This window comes from Harpia harpyja, chromosome 8 (assembly GCF_026419915.1).
Source record: "Harpia harpyja isolate bHarHar1 chromosome 8, bHarHar1 primary haplotype, whole genome shotgun sequence".
Classification (NCBI taxonomy): domain Eukaryota; kingdom Metazoa; phylum Chordata; class Aves; order Accipitriformes; family Accipitridae; genus Harpia; species Harpia harpyja.
In genome coordinates this window covers 44,879,053-44,901,936 of record NC_068947.1, presented here as the reverse complement: position 1 = coordinate 44,901,936, position 22,884 = coordinate 44,879,053, and the positions used below count along the sequence as shown (strand labels likewise).

General features: G+C 41.4%; 1 protein-coding gene and 1 long non-coding RNA gene across 4 annotated transcripts in view; both read left to right on the top strand.

Annotated features, from left to right (window-relative positions):
- The window catches only part of LOC128144865 (uncharacterized), a 249,212-nt gene extending 240,761 nt beyond the window's left edge, over positions 1-8,451 (top strand). The window contains exons 6-7 of the long non-coding RNA XR_008236235.1: positions 2,117-2,333; positions 7,168-8,451. This is a non-coding gene — a long non-coding RNA (uncharacterized LOC128144865). The remainder of the gene's footprint in view (positions 1-2,116; positions 2,334-7,167) is intronic.
- A 195-nt stretch (positions 8,452-8,646) lies between these two features.
- DCBLD2 (discoidin, CUB and LCCL domain containing 2) overlaps positions 8,647-22,884 on the top strand; it is a 55,945-nt gene continuing 41,707 nt past the window's right edge. Inside the window, exon 1 of one of the 3 annotated variants that reach the window (XM_052794309.1) lies at positions 8,647-8,701. Coding sequence is in view for 2 of the 3 variants with exons in the window: in XM_052794306.1 (XP_052650266.1) it covers positions 19,271-19,403 (133 nt within the window). In the remaining variant the exon portion in view is untranslated. Of the gene's footprint in view, positions 8,702-17,939; positions 18,065-19,100; positions 19,404-22,884 lie in introns of those variants that run through there. The other 2 variants (XM_052794307.1, XM_052794306.1) reach the window with 2 other exon arrangements.

Genomic DNA, 22,884 nt, shown 5'->3' with positions numbered 1-22,884 from the left:
AAGTGATTAACTTCTTGCCTCACTTATAGCCTTAGGCTATTGTAGCTACAGTGATGCTGCTAATGTTTTAATGCTGTTATGGACTCCCTAATCAAAAAGAGTATAAAGGACCAGCTTGTGAAAATCTATGAATCTCCAGCAACTTCAGCGGAGTTTTTCTGATTTATGTGAAGTGAGAATCAGGCCTATGTTATACATCAAGTCCTTCTTTGAGGCCACTGTCAAGTCTGGTGTAAAAAAAGGAGACAGTTTCATTAATTTGTTTCAGAACAATGATCCAGATAGCTTAATAGATTTGAACGAGTAAGAGTGGAGAGTACGGCGATGTGAAAAAGTGTATAATGAAAAAATAAAGTAGCATCTTGAAAGATGATAAAAAGTAGATCAAATAATAAAGTCTGGTGACAAATATTGTAAACAAGCAGGACTTTTACATCTGAAACTCAATGCAGAGAACTTCATTCTCAAATACAGGTCAAATTACCGGATGCTTCCTGATAATGTGGGAGGCACTCTGTGCCTGCATGCAATTCCTCACTTAGATAATGCATAGGAAACAAAATGATCTAAACTCCCAAGGCACTTGACCCTGTGTGCAGTTGTCTAGGAACAAAATTATGTACAAAATACGCAGATATTATCAGGGCCTTGTGTATATCGTGATTCCATAGCAATGGAATTTGCTGAAGAATTGTGGTCTTGACTTGCTTATTATTAGATACTATATGAAAGGGAACGAGAAGGATTTTGGAAGTCCTCAGGGAAGTCTCTGTGGTGGGCATTTTGCAGACATCTAGTAAATGACAGTCCCATCCCTAAACAAACACAGACTAGAGAATGGGAAGGTGCACCAGAAGGTGTAAATCACAATAATAGTAGCTGTGATTAAAAGAAGAAAAAAAAAAAAAGGGAGGTGGGAGCATATAAAGTGGATAGGTTTCTAGTCTCTATGAGTGTTAAAATACCTTTGACAATGCCAGCCAAGTATCATCACTGTACTGAACTATGCTTTTAATGTTAGCTGTGAGAAGGATGAGCTCCTCATCATCTGGAAGGGATGGAAGGTGAATTTGGAAAGGAAAAATTCCATCTAGAAATGGCACAATTAAACATATCACTGCAGAGTAATTCTCTAACTCTGTCTTCTAGCCATATTCATCCCACAAGCCCAGGTTGCCTTCTCTACCATTACAAGTGTGAAAAGTCCCCTCTGCTCTTTGCCTTGTTGCCAGAATTCCAGCTTTTGCCATGCAAATGTGGTAACTGCCAATAGCTGAATATGAAAAAGTATGGAGAAGGCATAAAATTAATTTATAATGAGTATGAAACTGAAGAGCTTCTATGGACTGTTTGAGTTAATGCTCAAAATATTTTTTTAGGAACTATTACTTTTAAAAATGTAAATGAAACAGCTGTGAGGTTTCTAATATGCTATCCCAGAACGTTTCATACCTGAGTTCCTAGGTACATATCAAACATGAATGTGATGATTTTTAACTAATCATGGATACCAATATTAGTAACATAACTGAAATTTGGTAATACAGGTCACATTCCAGAATCCTGAAAATAGGCCAGCCTATGCTCTGATGACATTTTACCTGGGAAAAAAAGAGGTGCTTTGTACCATTTTTTCCAAAAGTAATACGCAAAATACAAATTATGCATGTATTGCTTTATAGTCCTAGATATGTCTCTGTAGCCTGAAGAGTTCTCTTACATAGCCATTAAAGCATTTAAGTTGCACTACATAGTTCCTATAGGGAAGTATTTTGAGACCGCAGCTAAGACTCGAAATTAAGTAAGCCTTCCTTATTTCTGAGTTGGTATATTTATAATTAAAGGTATTGTTTTTCTTGTGCACATAGTTGCCTAACCAGTCGAACAGTTACTTTCGATTTAAGAACTGGATCACATCTTATGTTCAATTTAAATCCAGCTTCTTTAAAGAGTTTTATTTTAAAGTTCAATCTGCAACTGCCAGTTACCAGGTCTAGGACTCATTCACACTCACTCTGGATAATATTTTGTGGTGCTAACAGAGGCCCAGATGATTTCTTTCTCATTTTATTTCAATTTTGACATCTGTTTGTTGGTTACCTTTTGCATTGTGCAGCCTCAGTTTGGAAACAGACTACAGAAACTGCAGCCACAGCATCCCACCAGGACACAAGTAGTCCCTGTGCAGAACCTGTTTGCTGCCCAAGAAGGGGAAGATGAAGCCAGCAGCAACCTGGATGTAAGTCAAGCGGAGGACAACCATGCCGAACAGAGTGGAACTAAACCATGTTAATGGAGCAGTGTACATGTGCCTGCATTGGCACTCCAGTTTGGTAAGTTTGGCGTTGCGGTTTACAAGGGCATGTCTTAGGGTTACTTTCCCAGTCTCTGCTGGAGCTTTTCTAAGAGTTGGTCTGTGATGTGTGGAAAGTGAACCTGTGAATATGTCTCTGCCTTATGCATATTCTTCTAAATGCGATTTTACGAATCCCAAATTTGACTGATATGGTTGCAGACTGGCACAACTCCACTAGATGAGCAGTTGTCTGTCCTGCTATGACTGAGCTAGTGTGCGTTTGGGGGCCACCTGACAGTTATCAAAAGTGAATAGAGTCAAGTTAAGAAAGCTAAGACAGGGGAGCACATTGTTTTGGGAAGGCAAAAGCCAAGGGTGCAGCTGATTTCACAGGCAGACCATGATCAGACACAGGCAGAGCATGATCAGGTATCTTGTTACAGGATTTCCAAACTCTTTCAAGATTGTACCTAAACACAGCCTAGTCCAAGAACTATTTGGGCCTCACCAGGAAAAGCTGAACCTAGAGGAGCACTATAACAAGGAGTAGGAATCCTACAGAAGGAAGCAGAGAGGTATTTAGGAGCCAAAGAACAAGTGGTGAATCTACTAGAGCCTGAGGGGAATCTAAACACTACTTAGAGCCTTCTGAGGCCATAGGGAGTTTTTCAAACTATCTGTATTAAAGTAGAATCCTCAGTCCTAAAGAGCAGTGGCAACTTTAAATGTCTTTTTTCCTTTTTGGCTTTTTTTCTTTCCTCTGGGAGAAGGTGGGGGAAAAAAAGGACTTAAGGGTCTGTATAAAAGCCTCAAGATCCACAAAACGCAATCTCCTGTTGTGGCAAACAGTCATTTAATAAAAATCTACTCACAAACTGTTGGCAATCCTTTTAAAATATAATTGGTCTTCTTGCACCTATTATGTCAGAAGGCTGTTTAGTAACTCCCTGCTCTGCTCTTTAGAAGCCTTCTTTTAGCTGTCATTTTGCCAGTATCATCTTTTGCAATGAAGGTCAAATTCCTCTTATCTATGAGCTTATCTAATTGCTCATTTGAACAATATCACTCTTTTAGGCACCTTAGCAAGATAGGCTCTTCGTGAATGTAGTATCCAATCTCCTGACCAGCCTAGCGTCCAGTCTCTGAATGTGTTCTGAGCACCCAATACAGATCAAATTAATTTTTTAAGTAATGGTGACTAGAACATGACATTCCAGGGGATGTTTCATTATGTCATATAAAATTAACTTAATATGTCATATATTTCATATGTCATTATGTCATATAAAATTAACTTAATAATATCCTTATCTCAGTTAAAATATCTTGCCTCTCAGATGAGGATCGCATTTGTCTTTTTCATGTCTTCATGTCAGTCACATCTCATAGTTGGGCCATCAACCTAACATATGGGTCATTGTCCCCAGACACCTCCAGTTGACAAACTACCAACTTAAATGAGAAATTCTTATTAGTCTTTGCATTTTATTGTAGTTCGTCACATTTCTATTACTCCTGACTTAAAAATCAATCTTTCTTGTATGATAATCTGTTCCCTCTCCTTATACAATATTTTGCCACTGTACTGAAAACGCCTCCAACTGTGTCATCAACAGATTTCATTAATATGTTCCTAGTCTTTGTGCCAAGGCCATTCATGAGACTATTTTATAATATTGAGTTCCATAAACAGTCCTGGAGGATGTCTCTCTGTAATCTTCCTTGAACCTTCAGTGATAAACCCTTGTTCTCTCTCTCCCTTACTCTCCTTGCCAAACCCTCTTGTTATTATCATACTCAATTGTATCCACACATTCAGGTGATTCCTATAGTATTTCGTATCTTCTCCACTTTAATTGATGAACTGTATGAAAACGCTTTACAAAAGTCACGATAGATTTACTGCATTTTCTTTCCCTATAAGAAGTTGATTGTTGTCAAAAACAATGCCAGATGAATCTGTTATCTTTCATAAACCCAGCCTGCATTTTGTCCTATTTTTCATTACCTTTATGCCTTGTACAATATTTTCCTTTGCAACATGTTCTAAAGCCTTGTATACTATTGAAGTTTACAAGTGCATCATCATGTCCCTTCTGTATTGTTAAACACAGAAGTAGTGTTTGCTGTACAAACCTCAGTACCAGGGAAGATTATGGAACAGTTTGTCTTGAGAGCACTCACATGCAAGTCCAGGACAAGCAGGGGATCAGGCATGGGTTTACGAAAGGCAGATCCTGCTTGACCAACCTGATCTCCTTCTGTGACCAGGTGACCCGCCTAGTGGATGAGGCAAAGGCTGTGGATGTTATCTACCTTGACTTCAGCAAGGCCTTTGACACTGTCTCTCATGGCATACTCCTTGAGAAGCTGGCGTCTCATGGCTTGGACAAGTGTACTCTTTGCTGCGTGAAAACCTGGCTGGCTGGACGAGCCCAGAGGGTTGTGGTGAATGGAGTGAAATCCAGTTGGCGGTGGGTCACAAGTGGTGTTCCCCAGGGCTCAGTATTGGGCCCCATTCTGTTTAATATCTGTATCGATGATTTGGACGAGGGGATCAAGTGCACCCTCAGCAAGTTTGCAGACGACACCAAGTTGGGAGGCAGGGTCGATCTGCTTGAGGGTGGGGAGGCTCTACAGAGAGATCTGGACAGGCTGGATCGGTGGGCTGAGTCCAATCATATGAAGTTCAACAAGGCCAAGAGCCAGGTCCTGCACTTCGGTCACAGCAACCCCATGCAGCGCTACAGGCTTGGGGAAGAGTGGCTGGAAAGCTGTCTGGTGGAAAAGGACCTGAGGGTGCTGGTTGACAGCCGGCTGAATATGAGACAGCAGTAGTGCCAATGGGGCCAACCGCATCCTGGCCTGTATCAGAAATAGTGTGGCTGGCAGGAACAGGGAGGTGGTTGTCCCCCTGTACTCAGCACTGGTGAGGCCGCACCTCGAGTACTGTGTTCAGTTTTGGGCCCCTCACTGCAGGAAAGACATTGAGGTGCTGGAGCGTGTCCAGAGAAGGGCAACCAAGTTGGTGAGGGGCCTGGAGCACAAGTCTTATGAGGAGCGGCTGAGGGAGCTGGGGCTGTTTAGTTTAGAGAAGAGGAGGCTGAGGGGAGACCTTATCACTCTCTACAACTACCTGAAAGGGGGTTGTAGTGAGGTGGGTGCTGGTCTCTTCTGTCAGGTGGCTGGAGGTAGGACGAGAGGAAATGGCCTCAAGTTGAGGCAAGGGAGGTTTAGGTTGGATATTAGGAAAAATTTCTTCACCAAAAGTGTTGTCAGATATTGGAACAGGCTGGCCAGGGAAGTGGTTGAGTCACCATCCCTGGAGGTATTAAAAAAGCACGTAGACAAGGTACTACAGAACATGGTGTAGTGGGCATGGATGATGGTTGGACTCGATGATCTTGAAGGTCTTTTCCAACCTAAATGATTCTATGATTCTACAAGATGGAGAAAATAGTCCCCATTTTCTTTTGGTGTCTTTGGCAGATAATCCTTAATTTCTGATTTGTTAGCAATGCACAGTGATCCATTTTTTTAATGATTAAAGACTCCCCCCCTCCACCCCACCCCCCTTTTTTTGGTCTTTTTGGCAATTCATACTTTATTGCTATTTTTTCTGATATCCAAGGCAGAGAAATTTTAGTTGACTAATTTCCTTTCCCATTTTTTCTAAGCTTCTCTTTACTTATAATGTATTTTTTTCAGGTAGCTGCTCATCCAGTTACAGTCAAACCCCTCCTCTAAAAGTGTCTGTCTTTTATTGGGATTCAAGTTACAGAGGGTTTTTGCATCTCCTGCTTACAAATTCTCCCAAATTTTCTCAACATTCAGGACTTTGAGCTATTCAGTCCAGCCTCCTTCACCAAATGGTTCTCTTTGTTTTACAAAATTGCTTCTTTTTCCCAACACTGCTGTTTGTTTATTTAAAATGATTTCATTTATATTGATCTGATCTAACTTATGATCATCAGACCCAGAATTATTTCATGCTACTGTTGTTCTTTAGCCAGTTGGAGCAAAGGCCACAGTCCTTACTCACTAGCACTTTACAGTAAATTCTCAAGCTTTTTCCTTCCCCAAGGTCAATGAAAAACATTACAACAGAAAAATCATGTATTTCTTCTATTAGAACAGCACATCCTTCAGTTCACATGATGGCAACTCTCTTTACCAAGCGTCTGATTTACAGTTATGAAGAGGCTGATTCATTCAATATATAGTCTTTTCTTCCCAATGAAAAAACATTTGTCTCATTTTTTTTCAAGACACATTGTACCTATTCTAGCAATGCCTACTTTATTCTTTAAGGCTAGAACCCTACCCCTTGAATAAGCCTGATAATTTCCAATGGGGCAAGTTTAGGGCATGATATTCTGAGAAGACATAACAGAATCTGACCCTAAAAGAAAGGCAATTAATTCTACTCAGGGAGGTGAATTTTTATTGTATTACGAAAGGGTGTGCTGGTAATTGCAGGAAGAAATTCAGGGTAAAAAAAAAAAGGCTATCAGGAAAAAATATATTAAGACCAAAATACACGACAGTCCAGAGACATCTTCCAAAGGGAATCTTGGAAGCAGAAAAGCCTTGTACTTTTGAAAGCAGATTTGACAAAGCAATAGAATAGGTCCTGCATTTTTAAGCTGGCTAGCAGAGATTTTTTCCATCTGTAGCTTCCATGTGTCTGTGTTCCCTACCTCCTCTTTCCCTGACAGATGTTCTACTCCTCATTAAATAAGGAAGTAACAGCACCCTTTACTGACTGTTCCTCAGTTTTCACCCATAATTTAACCCCAGATTTCAAGTACTGCTGCACTGCTTTGCACCTATTCCACTGAGATTAATTCCAGCTAATTTCTGTCTTTTAGGTACTGTTACTGTCTGTGGCTCAGCAAAAGAAGGGAAGGAGGAAGAAATGCTACCTACTGTTCAGCAGTTCTGTGAATGAAAAAAACTTACTTTTAAGGCTCAGCTTGCAACCTGTGGGTAGGACTCAAAACAAAATGGTTTTTATTAGTTCTGTTTAGTATCACATACTGAAGTTTGAGGCACCAATGGTAGGTGATTGATTTTTGTAGAACTAGTTCCCATATCTCTAATTTCTTTACAATCTTTCTGTGTACATTGTTAGATTTAGATGCATTCCCCCCTCAAACATTAGGCTGGAGTCATTCTTCATCTTCCAGGGTTAACTAATCTATCATTAGATAAACCCATGCAGATCCATATGAAATGTTTGCTTTTAAAGCCAAGCTTTCTTACATCAGCTTTTGACATTTTATTCAGTTGGACAAGCTGATTAATTGTGTCAGCATTATACATTTGCTTTGCAATGAATACTAAGCAGATGTTATACTGGCTTGTTGCCCCACACTGAGCATGAAGAGGTAAATCCTGCGAGACCTTGCTTTTGTTAGTAGGTCAGTTACCAAAAGGTCAAATAGTGTCTCTTAGACTGTTTCCTACATAAATATGATATTGATTAATCTTAGATATTTTGATTCAGGTCTTCTGGGAGGGGCTTTATATTAGAAGTACAAGGCCAAAACCTGACATGTCAGACTAGGCAAAATGTCTGCTGACTGTAAGGGCAATTTTTTCTGTGAGGGTTTCCAGGTTGAACCAGCTGTGAGTTGCTCTCATTATAGCTTGCATTTTCTCTCTCAGCAGACATGCAGGCGAAGTCTGTAGGGAGAGGTAACGTCTTTTCATCAAGCCAATGGGATGTAACGAAAGAATGTTTCAGGCACACAAGTCCCTCTTTAGGTCTGAAATGGAAACCACAAACTTCAAGCTCAATACAGAGTGAGAAGGGAACAGTTTTTCCAAAAAATCTGGGTAAGCACCCCTAGGATAAAAGGAAATGTTAGCAAGAGAAGAGATAATAAGCCATACATAAGCATTTTCCTTCAACATAGGCTAAACTTCAGAAATGAACCCACTGAAACAGAACTACATCTGTTTGACACTGGTAGAAAAGAATCAAGTGCGTTGTTACAGATTTCAGAAATGGGCCTGTGCCACAAAGTTTGAATCATATCTGAAGTTTCCCAAAGTTCAGGAAGTTTTCAGAACCAGGGCTCTTGGGCCCTTCTCACGTAGTTTACAAAATGGAGTCTGTAAGCCTACATTATCTGTTGTCCTGGGACAAAGATTTGGGACTATTCTCACAGATAGAAATAGAATTATTATCTCTCTACCTTCTGAAAATCCAATGGAATTATTAATTTTATTTAATTTACGGATATATTAATTTTAATATATATATGTGTGTGCAATCATTAATATATTAATTTGTTAATTCCCATGTGTTGTTTTTTTCTTTTTTTCCCCAAAATTCTTTCTCCGGTCTAGCCAAAAAGAAGAAAGAAAATAGAAAACCTACACATTAATCCCATACAGGTAAAACTTGATCTGTTTCAATGGATGCAAGATACAAATATTCACAATGCTCTTGGGTCTTACAGCCATCTCTAAGGCTCAGGGACTAGCTCCCAAGTGAATCTCTATTAATGCCCAGTATACATCCTTCAAATGAGATTTTATAAAATAATTTTGAGTATTTATGGTATTTAAATACTAGAAGTATGATATTATCATTTTTATGGCATAAAGTGTTTGAATGTAAGCTACTTCAGCTAGAATGGCACAATTATATTGACACAATTCTGCTGGTCAGAAAAACCTTTTCCTTTAACTGTTCTTGTCCCACAAATTCCTGGGAGCTTGGTTATTTAGCTTAAGCTGAGGAGAATGGATTCAGCTCTGGAGGTCCATGGTTCACTGTCTGCTTTTGAAGGGTATGACTAATATTTAATTCAATATTTCATTCACCTCTTTAAAAAGACAAACATAAAATGACAAAGACATAAATATAACTAGACCATCTTCTCTATTAAGTTTATATTCCTGATAATTGCATGTAGGTTGTTTATATTTCTTTCCCTAAGCATAAATATCGTCATTACTTGCATTTCATTAAAATAAGTCCTTCTCTGGCTTAAAAACCAATGCATCTTAAGCCTGTTCATTTAAACTATTGAGAGTTTATATGCACTAAAAGCCTAAAGGTAACGAGGCTTTTACTTATTGAACACCTTTTATATCCCCAGTGTATCTTTCCCTCTGTAAGCTGAGTCTCAATTGTGACATAAAGTGGTTTCTAACCAAATTCATCGTCTTCCAGTTGACTGTACCCTTCCCCTTGAATATGAATTTGCAAGCAAGAAAGCTATTGAAAGGTCAAGGGATAGAAAGAAGCAGCACCCTGAACAGAATGGCACTTACTCCTTCTGCCACTTCAAGTTACTGACTTCCTTGCTGTCTCCATGCATTCGTTTGCATAATAGAGGTGATCATCTGGCCTTTATTACAGCAGATTGAATGTAAATCAGTTACTGAAACATAAAATACATCCTAGGGAACTCTCTGCACACTGGCATACAAATGAAGGTCCTAGTGCTGCCTAGAGACACTGGAGGTGACAAAAGAAAAATATTAGTGTTGCTGATGGACTCTCATTGTTACAATTTGCATAGGAGGCTACAGAAAGATTTCACTGTCTTGGTGAAAGTGTTTCTTTTAGTTCATCTCCCTTCTCCCATTGCTGTAAAGTTTAAGAGACTGGACTTCATATTTCAGTATATAACTTGCCAGCAAAACCATCCACATTTTTGACACCCTCTTGGACTGAACTGGACTCCAAGCTGGGAGATTTCTGCTTACATTGAGATATAATCATGTACTTAGTGGCCTTATTTTAAGCACCAAACCTAATGAAAAGACCCTCCTGATCTGCAACATTTTACTGAGCCATTCTGCTTAGAATGTATTTCCAGTTTCTCTGGTAAGATGCTATTTTCCTTCTCAGTACAAAAACAGCTACAGGCTTTTATTCCTAACATTTAGAAATAAACAGAAAAGTATCGACCACACTCCTACTCAACCTTTTTGACCAGGATTCCCTACCTTTCATTTTTGTTAGAGCAGGCTAGGATGCCATGCCTCCTCTATCACTTAACAGAACTACTGCACATACACAGTCCAGGAGTTCCCAGGAAAAAGTCGCACATCTATGTAGCTGTCCCTCCTTTCAGGAAGCCTGTCAGTTACTGCTCTAACCTTCTGATGATCAACATGATAATCCCTTTCCCTTTAGGTTTGCCCATAAGATATGATTTAGTGAACCTTTTTCTTCCCATCTGCTGCAACTGCCTGTCCAAGTTCTTCATGACTGTCTCCAAATCAATTTTCACTGACATTTGTCTAAGTCACATCTCATTCGCAGAAGGAGAGATTGACACTAATAGGTTGCAATCTCACCTAGCAACTAGCATCTTGCTCATGAAGTCTTGCATGAAGCACATTGGGGCATGTGTTGGCAGAGAAGCTGTGGCATTGCACTTTAAGAGGAGTGTGTGTCATATTTGCCTCATATATCTGAAAATGGAAAGGAGCTAGGGAACTGAGTATTGCCAGTCATAAATTTCAAAAAACACAAGGGCCGAAAACACAATGCTATTTTAAGAAGATGTGGAGCCAGGGAGTGCGAGTCTTTCTTCTCTTTTGGTTTTATCAAACTTGCTGGCTGATTTGGGCCATCTTTTAAAATTACTTCAACAATCATAATGGCCAGAAACTTACTCTTTTGTAACATCTTTTATCTCTCTCTTTTTTTTTTTTAAATTTGGTTTTTGATTCTTGAAACTCTTGTACAGTCATCCAAGTACTGGCAACAACACAAAACACCACAAATGTCCTGGGTTTATAGTAACTGGCAATGCCATTCTCCAGGGAGGAGCATTAGCCCCATGCATAAAGCTTGGATTTCAAATAAAACAGCCCTATTTCTTCTTTAAACTTGATCGTATGCTCTCATTTTCATCTATGTCTTTATTAGTATAGTACAGTATTTCTTTTACAGCTTTTAATATTTTTAGCTTTCCTCCCATTTAAAATTACAATTCTCTGCTATTTCAGTTAAATGCTACACCAATTTTCTTGAAGCTGAGTCATTTTTGCCTGCAGTTCTAGCTCTGTATTTCATCAGCACCAGTTAGGGCTGTCCATCAGCAGCACATTACTTGAATCTGTACAAAAGATATAAACGGCTTTTTATCATTGATCTGGTGTTTCTATAATATATTTTCACATTTTGATTCTCCTCTTTTCACTACAAATCATTTTACTCATCACAGTACTGATGTGGTTGCACGTCAGCTCAGCTCAGTTTGCTTTGGTGGGACTACAATCAATCAGACAAAAAAAATTAGGCTGCTCTCCAAATTCTTTATCTGGAAGAGACAAAGCTGATACCAATATGCTCATGCTCTGATTGACAATTTTAAGAGTAAGCAAAGTATAAACTCTTGAAAAAAAAGAATTTATTTGCTGTGGAGATTGCTAATCTCATCTGCAAAAACAGAAGAATGCCTTTATTTCTGAAACAGAAAATTTTGCTTGAAGTTCTTCCTTTTGGATCTTAGCTTCCAGATATTGTCTTCACAGGTCCCAGATTGTAGCATTATAGTCTCACTTCAAGTTTCTGTTTACATCTGAGGCTGCCCTGTAAGACAGCATTAGGCACAAATATATTACAACTAACATTATGTTGTTCTCTGACATTGATGTATGGACATAGTATTTTCTTTAGGTTGGATATAAAGGCCTGAAACATGTGACACTTAACTCCTCTCTTTCCCCTTCATAAGGGTGAAAGAAAGGGTGCTCTTAATTATTTTCCTAATTTCATAAATGTGATCTGTTCTCCTCAAGCATGTAAATATATCAGTAAGGACCTGCATCTTTTGAGGAGCCAGACATCTAAGACTTTTCTACTTACCGCTGGTCGATGAGATTGGAAGCAGGAATCAGTGTAAAATCAAATTATGATTCAACCTGGTACAGTGACTAAAGTAATTCAGAAGCAAGAATGAGTAAGGATGCAGGCAGAGAAGAGGACTAGAACTATACAGGCAAGATACAGAATTTGGAGGAGGTGCACAGGTTGTGAAAGATTGTTTCAACCTGGGGTTTGCATAAAAGAAGCAAAGCTAAAAAAGGCAACTAAAGTCCTGACAAAAATATAAAATATTGAAAAGAATGTGGAGAACAATACATTAAGTATAAAATAGAGATGAAATGTATGGAAATAATGGAATCAGCAGACTCATGGTTCCTGATTCAGCAAAATAGCTACAGACTTACGTGTGCTCTTCATTCCCACAGAAGCTAAATCCATGATTAAAATCCCGCATGTGCTTATGTGCTGAATTAATCCTATAGTAATCATAGTCTCCTCCTTCAGCTCTCACTGAGCCATAGAATTCACTGCATCCATGGAATTTAAACTGCTCGGTACTTCAAAATACAGCTTTTATTTAAGAGTACCAAACCCATAGTTACGAGACACAATTCATCTTTAACGTTTTTCTAACTGTTTTTACTTGAAGGATCTTAGTAGTACTGGGCATTGTTCCAATAAACATGAACTTGTTCAAGGGTAGGAGGCAGTATGAGATCCTCCCTAATATTTTCCTTCTATATGTTACCATGTTTAAATAAGCAAAAAATAGCTTAATTTTTTTCCCCAGCATCCCTGAATTGTTTCACATATACAATTCAGTAAAAATGTAAAAGATAATTGTTCTTGGAATTTATGCTACCATTTTTCCCTGATAATGACTTTAGGCATAGTAAAATTAACAGATGTTTCTTACCAAAATAACCCAGAACTAAATGTTATGTGTTTATTCTCTTCTAAAACACAAACCAATCAGCAACCAAATAACCCTGGAGTGTCAAATAAACATGCTTTATGTACAATCATGAGGTTCCTATCTGAAGTGAATTAAAAATTAATCTTAGGTAAATATATCATGGTGGTTTTGTAAATGTGTTTCTGAGGATGAGATTAATTACATCCTTTGATATCAATAATATACAATCAATACTAATTTTCCTTTCTAAAAGGATGAAATCAAATCCATTCTGCAACTGGGAGTTTGTTATTCTTAAAAAAAAATCAGCATAATGGGCAATTAAAATGGGAACAAAGAAAAAATTAAAACAAAGACAGGAGTAGGAGGATTTTTACTGAAAGCTATAACAAAAAAATCCCAAATGAGATGAAAATGAGTAGCCAAGAGCAACAAAAGCTAGATCCTAAGACCTAGATCCTGCAGTCTTTTAGTACCACACATTTAGCTAATGTCACAGAGCATACTGCAGGATTCTGGAAGTGTTTGCAAGATCAGGCACCAACCATTCAGCTTGGCTGTAGGTTAGTAGTAACAACAGTTAATAAAATAACATTTGAAATATCATGTGAAGTCCTGAAGCTCCAGAGATGTTTCTGTTCTGTAGAACTCATGATAGCTTAAATTACCCACAATTTTTCATGGGTTTTCTTTGGATATTTGATTTAAAAGACTATGGAACCATTCATTAAAATGTGTTTTCTAACAAGTAGAATTATGGCAAAGGAGATGAATAGCTTTTTCAATAAAAGTTTCTTTTTTAATTAAAATACTTTAACAATTAAAAATAGTAAGAAAAGGGTGGGGGTTTGTTCTAGTGTTGTTGTAGCTGTTAAGTTATAAAGCTGTATTTCAATGAACAATCCTTTTATATACTGTGAAGCCCGGACAGTTTTAGAGATGGCATGTTTTTTCCATGGCATATGTAAAACCTGCCTGCTGACCGGGGTCCAGTTATTCATGGGCAGCACACTGGATCTATCCACTCTCAGGTAAAAGGGCTACTTACCTAACGAACACGGAAGATAAAGATTTCCTTTAACATTAAATGATCTTAGAGTGTTACCAAGACATCCCTGTATTGTGGTAAAGAAGTTTGCTTTTTCAATATATCTGCTGGATGGTTCACTGTGTCCGGGAGTGTTTAATCCAACACAGCTTCACAAGAATACTAGGAGGAACTAAAACAGAGCATTAGACCTTTCTCAGATCCGTCACTCTGGAGTGAACTTTATTCTTGTTAAAGTCTTGTAAATGCTAGAAAACATTTTGGCTAAAGAAAATTCTGCAATTTAGTTTAGTTTTGAGTATTATATGCTTAAAATTATTTGCACACTTAAGTATGACGTCTCAGCAGATTGCAAGATCTAACCTACATACTGGACTTTTTAGAAAGCACTTCCACAAAGTTAAAGTGCAATAGTGAGGCATTTGTCTATTGTTTCTCTGGTGTTAAGACCTCTGTATTTATCAGCCAAATTTCACTATACTGCCACTGTAGCTGTAATCTAAACAACTCTAAGAATATGCTCATTAAGCAGATAGCATAATTCTTTTGGCTGGAATTCCACCATAAGCAGTGGAATTTCTTTTCTGGAAAAAGAGGTAAAGTGATCTAATAATTCAGTGGATAGCAGAGAGAAACTGTGAACCTGAGTACAGATCTGGACTTGCTCACGAGTGATTATCCGGGAACAGTGCTAGTAATAACCTTCAGGTGTCTGCTGACATCAAAAAGGAGACATGTGGCCTGTAGATACACATACAGCACTTGTATTTAGCTGGGTGGGCGGGCCTTTGTATTTACCGTCACAGAAAAAATCTAGTGCATATGTGACTTTTAGAGATTTAAGGGATAAGAAGGTGGAGGAGCTAGCAAAGATCTAATGTGTTAATATCATGAAGGAAGACAATTAAGTTGTCTGCTTTAAATGCGTTATTCCTTTTCTTCAAGTTCAGAAGAATCAACTTCTTCAGAAGAAATTCTTATTTCAGTTAGAGAACACAGATAAGTAACTACAGAAACTGGAAAGTTGAAAATCTCTTTTGCTTAATTAGAACATCCCCTGTCACTGCAAGACTCTCCTCCATAGTCCATTATCAGGTGTCTTAGAATCATACAATCATAATTCAGGTTGGAAGGGACCTTCAGGGGTTATCTAGTTCAACTCCCTGCTCAAAACAGGTCTAATCAGATCAGGTTGATAAGGGCCACATCCAGGGGAGTCCTGAACACCTCCAAAGATGGAGATTCTACAACTTCTTTGAGCAATCTGTTCCAGTGGTTGACCACACTCATGGTATTTTTTTCCCCTTTTATCTGGAATATGGAATTTACCATGTTGCAACTTGTGTTTGTTGCCTCTTGTGCCATCACTGTGCACCTCTGAGAAGAGGCTAGTTCCATCTTCCCATCCTGTCCTGCAGTCAGGTAGTTATAGGCAGCAACAAGGTCTCCCCTTAGCATTCTCTCCTCCGAGCTGAAGATGTCCAGCTCTCAGCTTCTTCATGTGTATCATGTTCTCTAGCCCCTGACCATTTTGGAAGCCTTCTGATTGACTCTCTCCCATTGTCAAAATTGTTCTTGTACTGGAGGGAGCCCAAAACTGGACACAGTAGTCAGATGAAGTCTTATGAAAGATCACTTCCCTGGCCCTCTTGTTAATACAGCTCAAGACGCTGTTGGCCACCTTTGCTGCAAGGGCACACTGCTGGCTCATGTTCAAATTGTCCACTAGGACGCCCAGGTCTTTTTCTGCAGAGTTGCTTCCAAACAGCCCCCAGCCTGTACTGTTGCACGGGGCTATTCCTTCCCAGAGGCAAGACCTTGCAATTGCTCTTTTGGAACTCCAGGAAGTTCGCATCAGCCTGTTTCTCCAGACTGTGGAGCTCCCCCTGAATAGCAGCCCTGCCCTCCAGCTGAATTCAGCTTTCGAAATGCAGTAAAAGAATGTAAAAGCTAGAGAGCCACGATGGGAAAGAAGCCTTGTGCATCAGAAGCCTCTCAAGGGAAATGAGAGAACCAGATGGAGATGATGATTTCATTTACCTCTAGAAGTTACTCGCAATGGGAAGGAAACGTTACAGAAATGCTTAGTTGGCTAAGCATTCTTCTATCAGCAGTAAGAAGTTGGTTTGATCTTCTCTCTTACCACCTTGAAAAAAAAAATTTGTGCTCATTTCTTAAGATGTGTTGGCAACTTGCCTTATGATATCGGTATCATATGATATTATGTTTGGTTTTGCTTCCCACAATATTTTAATTCTGTATCTGTTTCGATTTGATGACAAGGACAGTTCTAAGTCACAAACTAAAATGGAGTCTTTATTATACAGTTCTGTTTCCCCCAGAGGAAATGCCTGGGAACTCTAACAGACTGAAATGTGCAGTACTCTGCAGCTGGTCTATTTAAACTCATTTTGTGCTGAAATCTTCTTAGAAGAAGGAAGATTCTGAAAGCCAGGGAGACCATCTGGATTTATCTGATTCTTCAGATTTTTTTGTTGCGTAAAAAGCGTGTATCAAGACAAGCCATCCAAACAGTTGCATTGCTAATGGAACTGTGTTCCTAATTCTTTGGCTCTGTAGATTCCATAAATCTTTAAGGCTTTTAGTGTATACAACCTTTCCTAGTTTGTCACCACTTCCATCAGGATGGTGTTCCCTTTGCAAAATATGTAACCTAGGGCTCCACATAAACCATTTGTGGTCAGGGAATGTGGCTTTGGGACAAACTTCCGAGATAGATTAAGCAAATTCGGCCTCTGGCTGCTTTTAGGAATTCTGCAAGTTATCACACCCCTTTTAGAAATTAACCCTCTTGCAGATCCAGATATCCTTTTTACATGAAAAAATAGAAACCTTTAGAACAGTCAGATCAAGCTAAGAAAACACCCCACACAGCCTGCCCAACAGAAAATAACACAGGAGGAAACCTCTGTCAGGTCCACCAGAGACTGTTACTGATTTATGTGTAGGATGTTCAGATGCTCCTGTTAATGCATGGCACTACTAAGCCACAAATTACTCAAGGAGTGATTTTTCCAGTACACAACAAATACCACTAATGATTAGTGATCTTAGGAATGTGCTTTCTGTAGTACAGAAAGGATGTTATTGTAGTGATATAACTGCTTCACGTGACCTGTGGCACGAACTTCTGCATCTGGTGAATGGAAGACAAAGGAACGCATATAAATTACTTTTGATTCATCTTCCATTACGTGTTGCAGGATGTCTTTGTGACTATTACATCTTACAAGCTGACTTAAAACAACCTCATCTGAGATATCCTTCCATTGACTTTGCTTTCATTGGGGTCTCTGTGTGTGTTGCTAAAAATGTTTCAAAAGGGGAAAAATAGGAAATGTACTAAAATCCTCATGTTTAACATTCCCTAAATGTAGGAGAAGCCACCTCCTGGCAGCTGTGGCACAACTTGCCAAACAAGCAAAAAATGTGCATCAAAATTTTGCTCTCTGTAGTCTGAGCAACCACATCTACCCTGGATTCTTCCATGATTTGGCACAAGTGGTATGGTTGATATGCTCAAGGAAGGAGAGAGAACGCTCTGCATGTTTCTTTGTGAAAAAAGCCTTAATAAACCCTGAGCATAGACTTGGACATAGTTCAGTTTTCAGCATCTTAACAAGGAACAGTAATGTTAAAACAATTAGAAAACATCATCTAAATAGTTCTTCAAGCAACTCTGTGGCTTGGGTAAGAGCGACTCCCGAGATGCTTTTCCTGCCATTTTGGTGGAGTCAGCACGGGACACCACTGGCCAGGAAAGCAGTATCTGTTTCAGAGGGCTGTTCGGGAGAGGAAGTGGAGAACAATTTCTTCCTTAAGACACTTTTTGCAGTGGAACCGCTGGAGCCGGACACCACCAGGACACGGGGTTGACTTGCAAGAGCCCCACAGCAGAAAGGATGAACCATGAGGCCTGTGCTGGCAGAGAGGATAATCTTTGGAAGCTGTGGAGTCCCAAGTCCCTTCTGCTTTGTGGTGAGAGCGAGCGTGGTCAGTGGAGGGCTGAGAAGGCTTCAATTCTGAAGCTGAAAGAAATGTGAAATGATGTTTGTGTGGGTGCCGCTCCCACCCTTCGTCTCATCTCTCCGACCTTGCGGGGAGGAAGCAGGGCTGGGACTGCGGCTGTGGAAGCATGGGCACGATAATGTTTTGTCAGCATCTGAAAGTTACATTCCTTTCATCTACCACTGAAAAATATGTAACGAGGTGCTCCCTTCCATGATGATGATGATGATGGTATTACAAAGGTGATTCTTTGATTCTACCGGTGCTTAGGGTGCTTCCCCCCCAAATATGCTTTCTTGACAACCTAGGGGAACTAATTCAGTACAATAACAGCTACTGTAAGCCTCTGTAAATGTGCTATTTTGCCTTCTTGTTGTAAGACTTCAAAGTTACTTTTTTTTTAAAGTAACTATTCCCCACGGGTGAATTTAGCCTCCTAAAGCAAGCCTCTCCGATTGCACACTGTAAATGTTCAAGCGCTAGATGACGAGAACTAAAACTGCAGTGGCTTGGGACTTCGTAGCCAATGCCTTGCTTTTCGAGAGCTGAATTAGCATTTGCGTGCAGAGGTCTATGACACCCGTTTATCCTCTTCTGTTAGCAACAGCCGTACTTGTGTTTCCAAGGAGTTTTGTTTTTCCAGGCAATTTTGCCTCACTTCATCTCTACTTTGGCGGAAAAAAAAAAAAAAAAAGTGAAATATTCGCGGCAAGGAGGCCGGAGGTGGAATACCGAGGAAACTCAGGGGGGCTGACGCCCGCAGGGACTCACTCTCGGGGCCGTTAACCCCGAGCAGGCCGCCCCGGAGGCGCCGCCCCGCACGCCCCCGCAGCGCCCCGGGCGCGGTTGGGGACGGGGACGGGCCGCCGCGCTCTGCGGGGCCGCCGCCGGGACCCCGCGGCTCCCCCGGCGCCTGGGGCTGCCTCTCGGCGGCCCGCGGGGGGCGGCAGCAGGAAGCGGAGCAGCCCCGCCGCCGCCGGGGGCCGCGCCGCGCACCCGGAAGCGGTTGGGCCGGTTGCAGGGGGCGGTTGGCGGCGCGCGCTGGCTGGCTGGCTCGCAGGCGCGTCCCGCCGGCGGCCGCGGGGCGCAGGGCAGAGACGCGGCCCGGCCCGGCCCGGCCGCCCCGCAGCCCGCGATGCCCTCGGACTGCCGGCCGCGCTGGCCACGCCGCGGGGCATGGTGAGCCCGGGGCGGCCGCTCCCCGCGGGGACCCGGCAGGCGGCCCCTCTGCTCCGCCTCAGCCGCCTCCTCCTCCTGCTGCTGCTGCTGCTGCTGCTGCCGCTGCCGCCGGGCAGCCGGGCGCAGAAAGGTGGGTGCGAGAGCGGGCGGGCAGGGCAGGGCGGCGGCGGGCGAGCCCCGCTGCCCGGCGGCCGGGGAGAGGGGAGGCGGCCGGGTGGACGAGGGAAACCAACCCTGCGGGAGTGGGCTGCGGGGAGAGGGAGCCCCCGCCTCTGGTCTCCCGCCCGGCATGTGGCCCCACGCCCCGAGCCTGCCCCCTCTCTGGGCAACAAAGGGCGAAAGAAGAGCCCCGTTCTTGGAAGCCCCCTTTTCTTCGTCCCCACTGCCCCCCGTGGGGTGCTCGTCCCGTCGGGGAGCGTAGGGGCTCCCTCAGGCGGCCCCCACGCCCCCCAAATGTGGGGGCGGTTTGCCGGGCCTGGGCCGCCGCCCCCCAGCTCCGGCCCCAGGGGGAGCGGGGGGGGGGGGGTTCAGCCGGGCGGGGCGCGACCGAGGGGACAGGGGAGGGAGACGCTGGGCTGTGGAGGTGGCTGGGGGAGCACAGGGGCAGTCCGAAGGCGGAGGGTCTGCTGGGGTTTGTCGTCTTGAACAACGTCCCGAGTCTGGGGGAGGCTGCCCGAGCCGCGGGTGACCCCCGGGCTTCTCCTCCGCAGGCTCTGTGTGGAGTGGTGGGAGGCGGGTAACGGGGAGATTCTGCTTGCTCTGCAAATAAACTTACCCGCGCCCGAGAGTATGTAGAAGCGTATATAGGGGTGAGAGTCTGGAATGTGAGAGAGACAGTGTTTTGTTTTGTTTAGAGAAATCGGCGAGATTTCTCCTCCCCGGGTGGAATTAGTGATTAGGCTTTAGCACTTTAAAAATTACGAGGCACAATTTGGTCACTTCATGGCAGGAGATCAGAGGATGCCACAGTAACTGTCACTTTGATCACATGGTTGGGAGAAAGTGGTGGGAGTGAATGTTTTGACAGCATCTTGAAACTTTCGCGTCTGTGAATACAGGGGTTTAGAAGAGAAATTTTATGGTTTTCAATTCCGCTTGCTTCTTGCACTGGTCTTGCTTCATTTCGGGAATTCAACTCTGTTTTCACATAACTTTCTGTACATCTCAAAGAGAGATGGAAATGTATTTGAATATCACAAATGCTGCATTTAAATGCACAAAGGGAATCGGAAATATATGCACTGTACTGTTAAGCATACATTTTAATTAATTTTTTGAATGGAAAAAGGTCAGAGATGTGTCCATAGAGCAAGCTAGTCACGTCGACTTACCTTTTCATCTTATTTCCAGCTAATTGCATTTAATTTTAAATATGTTCCTATATGCATACAAAGCTAATGCTAATAAGCATTTGGCATACCTGGTTTTGTTTTGTTTCAGTTTATAACGGAGGAGGAGAAGACCCATTTGCTTTTGAGAGGAAATTGGGCAATTTTACCGTTTAGTCTTTTGAAGGCTGCTGCTGAGTCAGGCAGCAGCAAGGCGTTAGTTCATGCTGTAGGAGCATCACACTCTAAATACTTGTGCTGACCTGACACTTGTCTGACCTTTTGGTGAGCAGACTGATTTTGTTATTCTAGGAGAAAACTGAAATAATTGGGCGGGCGGGGGGCGAGGGGGGAAGGTGAGGAGGAAGAGTCATAATTTTCCTCCAGATTATTGAGTTGAATTGGCTCAGTTGAGTGGTCAGAGGTGTGCTAGAGGGGATGGGGACCATGCAGCAAGAAGTGGGACTGCGTGGACAATGGGCTTTTAGGTATGCTGTTCACTTTATCTTATTGTACTCTGAGAAATGGCTGAAGAGCTCCTACCCAGGATTTCAATTTACAGTGTCCCTCTAGTTTAACGCTTGAAGTTTGCATGGAAGTCTCACTTTTGAGCAGGAGGGGAACCTCTTTATTGACAAGCTTCATTTTATTTGGTAACAAAAAGCAGAGCTTGTTTTAAGGTTAGAGTCTCTGGTGTTGTTGAATACAATGCTCTTCAGTATGAGAAACTGTTGGAGCTTCTAAGAAAAGTTCTGCTTGTGAAGGACTGTTTCCTTGCCAAAATATTTTCATTTATCTTATTCCAGAGAAGGTTGGGGAGCCCATATCCTGTATCTTTAAATGCTGGCATAGTTCTAATTTGGGTAAGGAGTCCTATACAGAAATGAAATTGCTGTCTTGCTCATGAAGGGTCTGCATAAAGCTGTTAATAAATTAATGTATTAAATAGATGCACAGGCTTCTAAGAGAATATGTTGATTGCCAATGAAAGTACCCATGGCTTAGGAAATTCCACAGTTAAAGTTGCTTTTAAGCTCTTTTACAAAAACACTGTAAGGGATACTGTGTAGGAACCTAGGCTCATTCGTTATGTTACGGAGGTTGATCCTGTGTTAATAAGCAACATTTTCTTTTCCACTGTTCAGCAGCTCTAAGTCTCGCATACTGTGGTATTTAAATCTTGTTCTGAAGATAGAGTGTTTTTGTTTCTCACATGCTTTTCTGTAGAACACCTCCCTAATATGAACTGATTTAAAAATAACAGTATGGTTTTGGTCAATGTGAAACTTGTTTTGAATATTGGGTCAGATGTTCTTCTCTTCCCCTTCCAGATAGCTGCAAACTGAGGAATGAAAAAGTGCAGGTACTGCTGTGGTGAATATGCTTTTCACTTAGTAGCCCACTGTATTATCTTGTAGGATTTGGGTGGGATTTTTTTCAGTCTGTCATATTGAAAATCACTCCATGTATGTAATTCAACATTCTTTGGTCAAGGTCTTGAACTTGAGTGTCTCGCTGTATTGGAAAATATGAGCGTTTTGTATGAGGTTGAACACCTTCAGAAACACTGGAAAAGGTGCCAATAGAAAAGTACCCAGTGCTGCATTTCATCCAGTTGCATGCATCGGGGACTGTCCAGCCCATGGCTGTGCAAGTCAGCTCTTCTGATTTTGAAACAGTTCTGTAGTGACTCTAGCTCCTGGTTGGAAGGAAATTGATATTTGAAAAATACTTAAAGTGTTTTAGTTGTTTTTCATGTAATTAAGCAGGTGTGAATGAAAGCAAGCCAGCACCATATATGCTTCCTGCTCTTTGTAGATTGCATTTTGAGAAACAGTGCTCTTAACAGATGTTCAGCTATTGACAAATTCAAATGGCCTGTTTGCTAGTTAAGTTTAACCTTTTTTTGGATGTAGAGAAACATTATAAAACAGCTAAGAGGGAAATGGTTGCTTAGCTTTCATCAAAATAGGAGTTGAGTAATGTCTCAGTTATTTTGAAGGTATGAAGATTGTAGGGTCTGTGGAGCAAGAACTTTGTTATCACACGTGTAGTTTGGTAGTCATCTGTTGGGATTCCTAGTGGGTACTGGTTTGCGTATGAAACTGGAATAAAGCCTTAAGTTAAAAATAAACTTTGGGTTTCTGAAGGGGATATCCAAGTGATTTGAAGCAGATTTGTTTGCAACTCTTTCTTAAAAAAAAAAAAAAAAAATTAACCCTGGATGCTTGTTTTTGGATGTGATTGCTGCATTTTGTTCTAAACAAATACCAACCCATAAGG